Below are 12,615 nucleotides of genomic sequence, written 5' to 3' on the forward strand. Positions count from 1 at the left end.
ACAAAGAAGCCTTTTCTATTTAAATTATAAAATTATTTTTGCATGATTTAAAGTTGGTAACCATGCCCATATCTTTATCTTCGAGTGCAAGTGTGGGCTCATTAGATGTTGAAAGTAAGGGGGAAAAGATGATTATGTGAACTAGAAGCAAATATAAAGATTTATATTTGATATAATAATAGTAATAACAAAATTTTCTTAAAAAATTAAAGGATAAAACACTCTGACGATCACTTAACTCTGTTTAAGTGATTGTTTTAGTCAATGAACAGTCAAAAGTTATAAGATAATTATTAATTTTTTGGTTAATTATATATATATATATATATATATATATATATATATATATATATATATATATTTAAAAATAATCTGATGTGATTATAATATAGTATAGTCACTAACAACGCAGAAATCCCCTATAGACGCAGTTGCTCGAACCCGAATTTTCTAAGAAAAACAAAATTTCATTTTATCACCGAAGTGAATTCCCAATTAATCGTAATTAAGTTATAATTAAACCATTTTCCTATTTCTCTATCTCAATTTCTCCATCCAAACCGTTTACTACTTAGACCCATCAACTAACTCGTTTCTCTCCTTATTTCTTTCCAAAATTCTAAGCAAGCCCCTTCAACCATCACCATCATCTTCTTCTTCATCATCACCATTCCCCCCCCCCCCACCATGAAGCCTCCTCCCCTAACCCTATCTTTCACTCTATAAAATCTCCACTAACCCATATGGAAAAACCTATTAGTTATCAACAAAAAAATAACACATATTTTTTTTCTTGGATAGGGAAATCCAAGGCTTAATTCCTTCTCTTTAGGGTATCTGATTTCCCATGATGAGGAAGCCCAACAAAGGTAGCACAACCACCACCAATACTACTACTAATAAGCTTAGGAAAGGGTTGTGGTCACCGGAAGAAGACGAGAAGCTCATCAACTATATGCTAACCAATGGCCAAGGTTGTTGGAGCGATGTAGCTAGGAATGCCGGCCTGCAAAGGTGCGGCAAAAGCTGCCGCCTACGCTGGATCAATTACTTGAGACCCGATCTGAAACGAGGTGCCATTTCGCCGCAAGAAGAAGAGCTTATCGTCCATTTGCATTCCATTCTTGGCAACAGGTATGCTCTCTCTATCTTGCATGCATGTTTTTCCCGATATATATGCTGGCATGGAGTAACTGTTTTGTACAAAATTTACGTGTATGACTAGAGTTTAAAAACCCTAGTTAAGAATGAAGATATAATCCTTAAATAATTTGGAATTCGGGTTCGAATAACTTAATCCGTAAGTATACACGAGTTTAACCAAATTTATCATTACTTCATGTTCATAAAAAAAACTAGTTAAAATAGTTGTGGGAGCTGAGCAATGACAATTACGTAGATATCGTCTAATTGATTGCTTCATTAGGTAATACCTTACAACCTTGTTTATCATTTTCATTGACAAAATAAGCGCTTTTGATCATAGTCTTCTTCCTCATTATAGTCCCCTCTTTCCTTCATTAGAAAGAAAACATATTGCAATACCTTTTTTCATCTCTTTAATTATGATTCCGGTTCCTTTACCATGTTTAAATTAAGGGTTTAATCCCTATACTTTACTTTTAAGATAATTTGATTCCTCTATTCTTATAATATCATTAATCAGTCTAAATGATAAACACCATCAATTATTCCAATTAAAATGCTTCGAATATATCAAAATACGATATATGTAGGAACTTTCATAATATCATTAGTCAGTCTAAATAATTAACTCGATTAACCTTTATTAATTTTTTAACTGCACGTAATATTAGGTTAAAATTAGGGTTGTCGGCTTATTATGAATTATTTTTAGTCTTTGGTTATGGGTAATAGTGTTTGCTTCGGTCGAACTAAATCTCAAATTGAAGTCACAATCTGTTGTTTAGAATTAAAGCATCCATGCATGAAAAGTATTGGATCGTGTTTTTAATTTCTGTTGCTTCAAAGGTGGTCTCAAATTGCGGCTCGTATGCCTGGCCGTACCGACAATGAAATAAAGAACTTTTGGAATTCAACCATAAAGAAGAGGCTCAAGAATCTGTCGTCCACCCCCTCACCCAACGCCAAAGATTCAACAACGTCGGACCCCAACAAAGATTCCATCGCTGTCGGCGGCTTCATGTCAATGGAAGAACAAGGGATTCTTCCCATGTACATCGATTTATCATCGACTTCGTCCAACTCTTCCTTGCAATCTGTGGTGTTGAATTCCACTGGAACAGTGTTTGGTGCCACTTCCGGGTACTTTGTCCACGTAAATGGCAACGGTTTCTACGGTGAAAACGAGATGTTCGGTGGCACCGACAATGGGGAGGAATTGTATATCCCTCCTTTAGAATCAATTGGAGAAAACCTTCAAACGGAAAACACATTCAAAAACAACGTTATTGCCACCACGGTCACCACCACCAACAGCAACATTAATAACAACCCTTTTAGTATCATAAACAACAGCATCAAATCGGAGAACCTAACGGCCGGCGGGAATTTTTGTTTAGGAGAAGAGCTTAAAGTTGGAGAATGGGATTTGGAGGATTTGATGAAAGATGTTTCTTCATTTCCATTTCTTGATTTCCAAATCTGAATAATTAAATATTTAGGTAAAAAAATTAAATAAACCCTAGAGTCCATTTCCAAACCTTAAACCCTATCTGTTTGATAGTGGAAATTAACACTACGAACATCCTAGATTCCGACAATACTTACAAAACCAGCAACAACAAAAAAAGATACGTAGGGGTTTTCTTATTTGAGTTCTGTCTCTCATGAAAACATTTGTATAAGGTTGTAGGATAGCTGAGCTTGGAATAACGGTGGCATGAAAATCTTTGTAAGTACTATTTTTTTTCCTTATGAACAAGAACAAGTGTACTTTGATTTGACTTGAATAAGCCATGTAAACAGTATTTGAAATAAGAGAAATGTTTCATTTATGATGAATACTGCTCTTTGTAGTTGGTCTGAGTAATTTCTAATCTATGATTGAAAAAATGAATAACCAAATTAAGTAAATTTGTATGAAATTAATAAGATAACGGATGGTCTGATTAAATTAACCAACTCTTTACATTTTCAATTGTTCTTCTAATGATGTTCTTGCAGTAGACTGACCGTTGTTTCTTATATATCTATATATATGTACGATTTTATAGAAAATGTTCTACTTATATGATTAATTTATTCTTATTTATATAGAAAATTAGTTGTTCTTATTGGTTAAAAAGAATATTAACATTCATACTCTTCCTAAAAGATTAGGATTCAAGCAGGTACGTCTACAAAATGTGTTATCAAAAAACTAAGAAAAATTATGAATAAATGATATCTTGTAATTATCTCATACCTTCGAAAAATATATTAACATTTGTGTAAATATATAATACATTGAATGCAATTAAGAAATAAAAAAGTAATAAGAAACATGATAAAAAAGTCCCAAAAAAAAATTGATTGCCTTCCCGTTCTACAGGACTTCGCTTTAACTAATCCAGATTGACTTGTATCGTATACATGATTTTGATAGGTAAGCCTCCCAATGAGAATTTTTTACATACATAAGAATTCAAACTCGAAACATACTTAAATAATATCAAACTAATTATCACTTAACCAATTTCGTTGATCAAACAAAATTTATCACTGTATTAAAAAAATCTCAAAATCATTTTCTTGTGAGATTTATTTTACTAAATTCATTATTAATCAATTGATTCAACTTTCTTTGGCTTGGGAATGAAGCATTATGATTAATATTGTGTGGGTTAGTGAATTTAATTAATTATTTGCTTTGTGTAGTATCTTTCAACCTTGAAATTGGAATTATAATGACTGGATTTAGCCTTTAATGGTTGAGATGTCCATTTCTATGAATTGAATCTGCCATTGTAAATGAATTAAAAGAAACCAAATTAAAAGTTGGTGCAAAGAAGTAACTATTAAGCAACACAAAGCAAAGTCTAATTAGTTAGACAATGACTTCAAAATCAATAAAGGCAGCAACAAGAGGAAGGGGTGACCATATAAATAAATGTTTAGTCAGTTCAATTTTCTAGATCATTTTCCTTTCGACTTTCCATTAACTATTAATTAATTTGAAGAATAACTTATTAAATGGTCTCAGTAATTAAAAAAGTATTATTTTCTCTTAAGCTTTTGGGTTCGAGCAGTTGCATATATAACGTGTGTGTATTGTCAATAATTAAAAAAATATATAAACAAATATCAATTTGTAATCACTCCGAACTACTAAAAAATTTGGAGAAGTTCTAAGGTCGATTTATGATTTTAGTCCTTTTATTATGTTAAAATTTAAAATTTGATCCATATATTGATTTAGTATGATTTGATCTCTATTTTATATATATTGTTATTAGCCGGTCATTGTAAACTATTATAATTAAAATATCGATACATTTTAAAAAAATACTTAAATAGACAAGAAAAATTATATCAACATGATAAAATAGGGAGATAATTTAGAGAAAATAATTGTTATCAGTGTTATTATCAAAATAGTTAACAATATTAACTATTCGAACTAACTGGTGACATTATATAAATGTCAACTAATATCACAGTGTGACGAGAAAATGATTTATATTCAAATGGAATTTTTGTTTATATTATATCATGATTTTATTGTCAAATCGTTAAATAAATTATTGTTATCTTTAGAGATTTTAGTTTCGAACATCAGAGACTACAAGCATATTCGAGTTTTCATTATCAAATGATTGTGAATATTTAAAACAAGTATTATCCTGTAATCACCCTAGATTAATAATAATAATAATAATCATGGGTTTTGTCTCATACAACTTTTTTCTTATAAAAAATACCTTAAATAAATAGACAAATTAAATTTTATTAAATTAAAGTATGATAGTTAATTTTTAATTTAAACATAGCAGTGGAGCTAAACTCATATTTCGATGGGTAAAGTATACAAATAGTCTCCCATTTATAAAGTGTTGCTTTGTTGAGTCCCTCAACTAATAAAAGCTATAAATTGGTCATTTTACTATTCATATGTTCCAAACTCGTCCTTTTTTATTAAAAAAAGATAGTCATCTGAGTTGGACGTTAATTTGCTGGTTGAGATTTTATAAAATCATATTTTAATGATGTCAGCTGACATCACCATTGCTTTTAAGCATTGGCTCGAAGGTATAATGTAAATGGAGAGTTAATCCAAAAAATACAGCTCAAACGATTCTGAGATCAGATTTTATCATATCACAATCAATAGGTTAACGTATAACTTAGACGGTCGCTAAATTCTTTTAAGGTAAAAGACGAGTTTGAAACATATAAATAGTCGGGTGATCATTTTGTTACTTTTAATAGTCGAGGGACTCAACAAAGTAACGCTCTATAGTCGAGGGATCATTCTGTAATTTTTAAAAACCTAGGGACTCAACAAAGCAACATCCTATAGTCGGAGGAGTATTTGTATACTTGCCTTATAAATTATATATAACTATACTAATTAAAGTAATTTAAACATAGTAGAGGAGCTAAAACCATAATTTAATTAAGTAATGGATGGTTGTTTCTCTTTAATTATGGAAAGCGATGGCCAAGCTAGAGCACAAACTTTACAATTGTTTTGACTGTGATTAGAGGAGAATAGAAGATTTTTATAAGTTTGAATCAAAAGAAGAAATATAGAAGATGAATAGTTTGATGATATTCTTTATAATATAAACCATCAAATGATGGCATAAACAACGGTGAAAGGAGGTACAATAGTTGTCAATTTTAAGCCCTATTTTGAGAAGAATGTAGTTTTATGTAGTCACGACATCTTTTCTTAACAACGGAGAGTAATAAAAACAAATTAAAATTTCAGACTGTGTTGTAAGGTTTAAAATTTGATAACCAAAATGAAAGCATACTAAAAGTTGGACTGCTTATATGCAATTTGCCAAAAAGGGAAAAAAATTATACAGGCGACGCCTGAGAGATTCGAACTCTCGCGGGGAAACCCCATGTACTTAGCAGGCACACGCCTTAACCACTCGGCCAAAGCGTCGCTAGCTTCTCATGTGAGTATATTCAATTGTATTCTATAAGTTTTAAATTACTCGATGCTTTGCTTCCCATTATTCTTTTGTAGTACATTTCATTTGGTAAATACATATCAAACAATATTTTTTAAATTATTTATATAGTTTAAATTTCCATAAAAAATTTATTTTATATTTACTAGAGAAATAATGTAACATATTTTTCTTTAAATAATTTTTTTTATAAATTTATTAAATAGTATTTATATTTATTTTATTAAATAGATCAAGTTTATTTGTCGTCATCCTAATTAAAGTGGTCCCGGAATTGAGACACGCATTTCCCGTCAAGTGCGTGTCACGTGGGTCTTCCTTTCATATTCCAATTCTCTCCCCTTTACTACTTTCTTTGATAACTTCACCCAATGCTCTACTCTCATTACGTCCACTCGCTTTTTCACCTGCAACCGGCTATTCACCGGTTTTCTGTTCATAGTCAAGTCATTTGATATTCTTTCTGAAATAATAAATTCTAAAATAACATTCATTGAAAATATTCAATTTAATGTTTATATTTATAATAGTTTAATTTCTGAGTACATCGCATGATAATTATAATAAAGTATAATTATCATAGCATAATTATACGCTCTTTATAATTATAAGAAATTATAATTCCACGTACATATTTAATTAGTATAGTTATATTTTGTAGATCAAATTTTCGTTTATATCATATTATTAAGTTATTGTTTGAAACATTATGTTGGTGAGTTAGTGTTTGAAAAATAAATGGTTCCATTAGACATTATTAAAAAATGATTTTACTATATCTCAGTCAACAAGTAACGTCTAACTCGTAATGATGATTTTAGAACATATGAACGGTGGAGTTACCATTTTATAAAATTTAATCATCAGAAAACTAAAATAATAATATCTTATAGTCGATGAATCATTTTGTTACTTATTATAAGGACCCAATAAAATAACATCCTATAGTCGAGTGACTACTTGTGTATTTTACCCTAAATATAATGAAAAAACAAACTAGGAAGAAAGAGTATAATATGGAGAAAAAGAGAAATAAAAATAATGAAAGAGTCCACGTGTCGGTAAAAGCTCGATAAAACCTGGAATCCAGGAGCTGATGATGCGATCAAAAGCTTAATTCTCAGTGTTCAAATACGAAAAAGAAAACAAAATTAAAAAGGAAGGAAAATAGGTGAAGCTGTTTTTAGTGTTATACTGAGAACTGCATAGAAACTAGATTGACTATCTCTCTCGTTGATTTTGATTTTCTCTCTCGAAAATCCCCAAAATTTTAGTGTTTTTGTTCTCCTTGGTTAAACGGGTAAGTGTCTTTTTCAATTTCAATTTCCTTTTTTTCTTTCCTTTTGTTAATTGGTATCTTATTGTTTCTTCTTTCGTCTTGTTTTGGGTAAATTTTAAGGTGGAATTGTTATTAGTTTAGGGTTTGAGAATTTGGGGGGTTTTGTTCTGGTTTGATTTTTTTCTTTTCTGGTGGTTGTGTGAGAATTATGTATTCGGGGTTGTGAAATTTGAGGTTTTAATTATGGAATTTGATGAATTGAGGTGATATTTAGCGTTGGAAATTATTGGATTTGTGAGACAATACGAGAAATGAGATTTTCTTTCAAAGAAATTCGAATTCTCAATTCCATGCAGGACAAGGAACAATAACTTTTTAATTTCTGTAAATTTAGGGAAAGAAAATTAGTGAAAAGTGCAAAGCTTAAACTTTGAGCAGGCCAAGTAAATAACTTTGTCGATACAGCCAAAGAATGTAGCAACCTTTAATATTTTGGAAAGCATCGAAAGTAAAAAGACTTGATACAGAAAATGTGCAGAAGAACGTAGTTGAGAAACTTTTATTTTATTTGTAATAAAACGGCAAATCCTTGATGAATTTTTGGATCATTTACATTGAATTTTGAACATAGAAATTACTAGTATCTTCCCCACAGTTTTATATGTTTACTAACATGAACGCAAAATATTTTAATTTTGCCATTAGAGATATTAATCAGTTCTTGGTTTTTTTCCAGGGGTGTGGTCAAAGTTTTGTGGTATTGTTTTGATGCTTTCATTTATCTTTATTCTTCTGATGAATGTGAAATTTCTTTTTTCTCTTTTTTATGTTTCTTTATGATTTGTTTTGTTTTGTTTTTATGTTAGATTACCTAAGTAAGAAGAATGTGTATTTCGATAGAACAAATTTCCATGTTCAAATATTAGAAATTGACTATCGGTTGAATTTTTCTTTTTGGAGGATTGCAGTCAAATTCTGAAGATGGAAGTCAATTAGAACCTGAGGTGCGGTGCTCATCAAACTCCAGTTTATTCTGAATTAAAGTGGCATAATATTGGTTATGGTTCCATCCCCACGCTAGTGAGAGGAGTAAACTCATTAAATCATCTTCAATGGAATGCACTAATGGTTCAGAGTCGAATGATGGGCAGTCACTGTCCAATGGTGTGCTAAATGAAGAGGATGATGTTAATAAAGAAACACAAGCTACTGCATCCTCTCGGTCAGGTACTTCATATCATTATTCTAGTAATTACTAAAATGAATATTATTAATATAAATAGCTAAGTATCTATGAAGTTTGCTTTTGGGCCATATACTTCATAATTTCATGACTTCTGATATTGAACATGGATCTACAGATTATTTAAAGTATATATTGTTCTAGATTCTGTTTAGTGTTTACTACTATTTCACATAAACCCCCAGGCCTTTTAAAATTTGTCTGAAGTATTTAACTGACAAATCTAATGGTTCAGTTAAGTATGATGTACTTTCCAGAAGACTAGAAGACTTTCTGTCTCTCTTGACTTGTATAACAGTATAAGTAAATATGCTACAAAGTAAATATTTTCCCTGCGTTCTATAGTGCTTTACTTGAGTGATATGTTGGTATTACTGTCTGTTACCAATTATTCCTTTCATACAAGAGATTTGTGGTGGTGGTTGGGGTGCCAATTGTTTTTCTTCTGTTCATTTGCAGTTGGAAATGGTGGACAAGAACATCACAATTTGCAGCATGTTGCATCTACCGTACCTACTATGAATGATGAAGGCCTCATGCAGCCTCCCCTTCTTGAGCTTGTTGGTCATTCAATCGTAAGTGCCTCAGGCCCAAGATTTTCTGTTGTATGCAATTAGGGGTCTTGTTGTTACATAACCTGCTGTGGAAGGATTCCTAGTTTTCTTCCAATCGTTTTGCAGGCATGTGCATCAAATCCTTATATGGACCCACATTATGGAGGAATGATGGCAGCTTATGGACATCAGCCTTTGGTATGGAACTTTAATTAATTTTGTCTTGAATTTTTATTGCTTATAGATTTGTTTCTGTTAGCGTTAATGTATTTTGTATGAAACCATTCTCACGAGACATCAAGGTTATACTGATGCTTCAAAATAGATTGCTGTTTTATTTGGTATAGTATGATATAAATTTTTCAAGACTAAACGAACGCATATATCGTCACTCTAGGCACTACAGCCATTATATACTTGAGGCAGAAGAAGCAAAAAAATGTGCTTTGCGCGAGTAAAAATGCAGTATGTATGTGTGTTTCCTTACCTTGTAGAGGGTTAGTTTACGAAATTTAACGGACGAAACCCACTATGATCTTTTTACAATTGCTTAGCCAAATATTCATGTTTTATGTTTATCATTAGTCTTAACTAGTTTTTTTTAATGTACCAATCCAATGGTAGATTTCTATCTTTTCATTCACGCCCTTAATTTCTTTAGTTATCTTCAAACCAACTCCATTTCAGGGGTAGACCATACCAACCAGTCTTCATTCCAATATATTTTGTGTCGACTACAAAAACCAAGCACACACATTTACATAAGGTCGGGTAGATGAATCCTCCTCCCATCATTCCCATCCTCCACTGGCCTCTCTTCTAGGTCTAATAGAATAAAATTGTTGGGGATAGACAATGACAGTAAAATGAAAAGAACAAAGCTGGAACTAAATGGAAACTGCTCATGGTGTAAGTTCTAACTTTCTTGTACTAAATTCTGTGCCCCTCAGATGACCAATTTTTCAGGACAGTAATATTTGGAGACTTTGGATGCTTCCTACTTAGATGAATATGGAAACAAGCTTTTGAATTTCTATTTCTTTCCAATTCTTTATTTTTTGTGCATCATCGGTCCATGATACTAGCATTTGATTTTCTTCTCTTTGTTTATTTTTTAATATAAACAAAACCAAGAGCATTATTTCTTCATTTAAGAACCTTCTTTTGATACTCGAAATTCAAGGCATGATGCACTCTCTAATGAATAAATTTTTGCGATGGCCAGGGATATCCTCCATTTGTTGGAATGCCTCATGCAAGAATGACTTTCCCGATCGAAATGGCACAAGAGCCTGTTTACGTAAATGCCAAACAGTACCAGGGAATTCTGAGGCGAAGGCAGGTCCGTGCCAAAGCAGAACTTGAGAAGAAGGTTGTAAAATCCCGTAAGGTAAATCTAATACTGAAGTACTGAACACTCTTTCAGTTGGCAAAAGTAACGTTGTGTTAGTTTAAATTAGATTCTTTGAAACGTTGATTATTAGAGTTCAAATAGCTACTCTGTGAGAAACTTATTCATTTTTATTGTTAAAATTTGTTGTGCATGTCATCTGACCTGTAACACCTCATCTCCTATATCCTACAGCCCTATCTTCACGAATCTAGGCACCAGCATGCTTTGCGTAGGGCGAGAGGCACTGGAGGACGTTTTGCAAAGAAAACAGATGCCGACACTGGAGAAGTAAAAGGATCAGGCTCAGGTCCTGCCTTATCTCCGTCTCCAAGCTCCTCAAGTTCCGAACCATTGCAAACCGATTCTGCTGAAACCTGGGCCTCCTCCCTCACTCTGCAAGAAGCAAGGGTGTCCCAAGTGTACGACATGCACCATGTCAACGGCAGCAGTCATTATCAGAAATTAGGCAGTAACATCTCTAATCAGGCCGCTTGCTATCCTGTGAACGGAGGACACCCTTTCAAAAGCTGAAGGGTTGGTCGAACTCCCAAGACTTTTTCTTGATCACAATCGTGACAGTTCATTTTCGAGGCGGTAAATCATTCTTGGCTCTAGTTAGATGGAATGGGAGAAAAGAAGAGAAGAGATTGCATAAGAGTCAGACATCGTTTTCGTCTTATGTGCTTCTATCAATTTTCCCTGGCTGCAATTTTGTTCATAAAATGTTGAATAGAACACAATAGTAAGGTAGTTAAATTAGTGGTTTGTGGGAAAGGTTTCATAAAGATGCAGATGACACCCAGGTTTTCATTGTCGTTTTAAGTTAACAGACATTTCATTTTGTAGATCGAGTATGGTAGTTGAACAGAAACCTTAGTGATGATCTTTTAACTTGGTTATGATATTACAAATTGTTTCCTTCTTTTAATCTCTTATATATATATATATATATTAATCAGGAAATATAAATAAATAATATTTTAACAAAATGCATTATAGATTGTATATAAAAGGTAGGCCGTTGATCATTGGGCAAATAAATATAGAAATACATTTATAAGAAAATCTTTAATTATAAATAAAATGATGATGAGTTAAAATTAAATATTTTTTGAACTATTTTGTCTTTAACCGTTTTTTTAATTGGAAATGTCATAGCCGCCAAGACCTGCACTTCTAGGGTCTTACCTACTTCACCATGGGTCAAACGTAAATCCGTCCAAGTTCAATGTACCACTTATATCCCATATTATTTTGGATTCGTTGTCCATAACTTTTTAACGCGCTCCCTTTTGGCATTTTTTTAACGCGCTATTTGTGATTTTTTTTATGAAGAGATTAATATACTTAATAAATTTTTATAATAATTTCAATATTTTTTCAATGGAGTTATTAAAAAAATATCCTTTAAAATTTCAATTAAACTTGGTTTTAAATTTAATTAATATTTTTTTTCATTAAGCTAAATGTGATTACAAAATAGTATATGTTTCAAGTACTCTCAATCATTTTACAATAAACGCTCAATCACCCTTACATTCACTGATGTTCGAATCCAAGACCTCTAAGAATAACAACGATTCATTTAACCACCAGGTAAGTTGGTTCGTGCTTAATTAATATATATGAGTATTAGGTATTGAAATCTCATATAAAATAAACTTTATTTAAAATTTATAAAATTAATATGTAAAAAAACTGTTTAATATTTAAGTTTAAAAATTGTATTTTTTAATTATAACATAAACCTAAAATTTATTATAATAAAAACGCTTAATTTCCTTTTTTTAAAAAAAAATTACGATGAAAAAATTAATTATAATATTTTCAGTAAAATTATACTTGATTATAAAATTATATTAGTATGAAGAATATTTACAATAAGTTTGTTCATTATTTTTTAATTTTAATTTTTTTTATTTAAGAAATAATCATATTTTAAATTTTTTTAAGAATTAAATAACAATACTCATATAAATAACAATTATGAAAAATGACTTAAATCAGTCAGTCCCGTAAAGCAGCGCGCGTGGGAATGT

The 12,615-nt window shown here is 31.3% G+C and overlaps 1 protein-coding gene, 1 long non-coding RNA gene, 1 other non-coding gene and 1 pseudogene across 3 annotated transcripts; 3 read left to right on the plus strand and 1 right to left on the minus strand.

The window, feature by feature from the left end:
* The first annotated feature begins 744 nt into the window (after positions 1 to 744).
* On the plus strand, positions 745 to 2,719 carry LOC120162080 (transcription factor MYB46-like). Its single transcript, XM_039172260.1, has 2 exons — positions 745 to 1,134; positions 1,993 to 2,719. The coding sequence occupies exons 1-2, from the start codon at positions 848 to 850 to the stop codon at positions 2,627 to 2,629; spliced, it is 924 nt and encodes a 307-aa protein (XP_039028191.1). The 5' UTR covers positions 745 to 847; the 3' UTR covers positions 2,630 to 2,719.
* Positions 2,720 to 5,168: 2,449 nt separating this feature from the next.
* Positions 5,169 to 11,498, plus strand: LOC120162346 (annotated as a pseudogene).
* TRNAS-GCU lies at positions 5,998 to 6,079 on the minus strand. Its single transcript has one exon. It is a non-coding gene; the product is annotated as a tRNA-Ser (tRNA).
* Positions 8,620 to 8,891, plus strand: LOC120162081. The gene is made up of 2 exons (XR_005519529.1): positions 8,620 to 8,783; positions 8,815 to 8,891. It is a non-coding gene; the product is annotated as an uncharacterized LOC120162081 (long non-coding RNA).
* Positions 11,499 to 12,615: the final 1,117 nt, after the last annotated feature.

This window comes from Hibiscus syriacus, unplaced genomic scaffold (assembly GCF_006381635.1).
Source record: "Hibiscus syriacus cultivar Baekdansim isolate YM2019G1 unplaced genomic scaffold, ASM638163v2 tig00111402_pilon, whole genome shotgun sequence".
In the NCBI taxonomy this organism is placed as follows: domain Eukaryota; kingdom Viridiplantae; phylum Streptophyta; class Magnoliopsida; order Malvales; family Malvaceae; genus Hibiscus; species Hibiscus syriacus.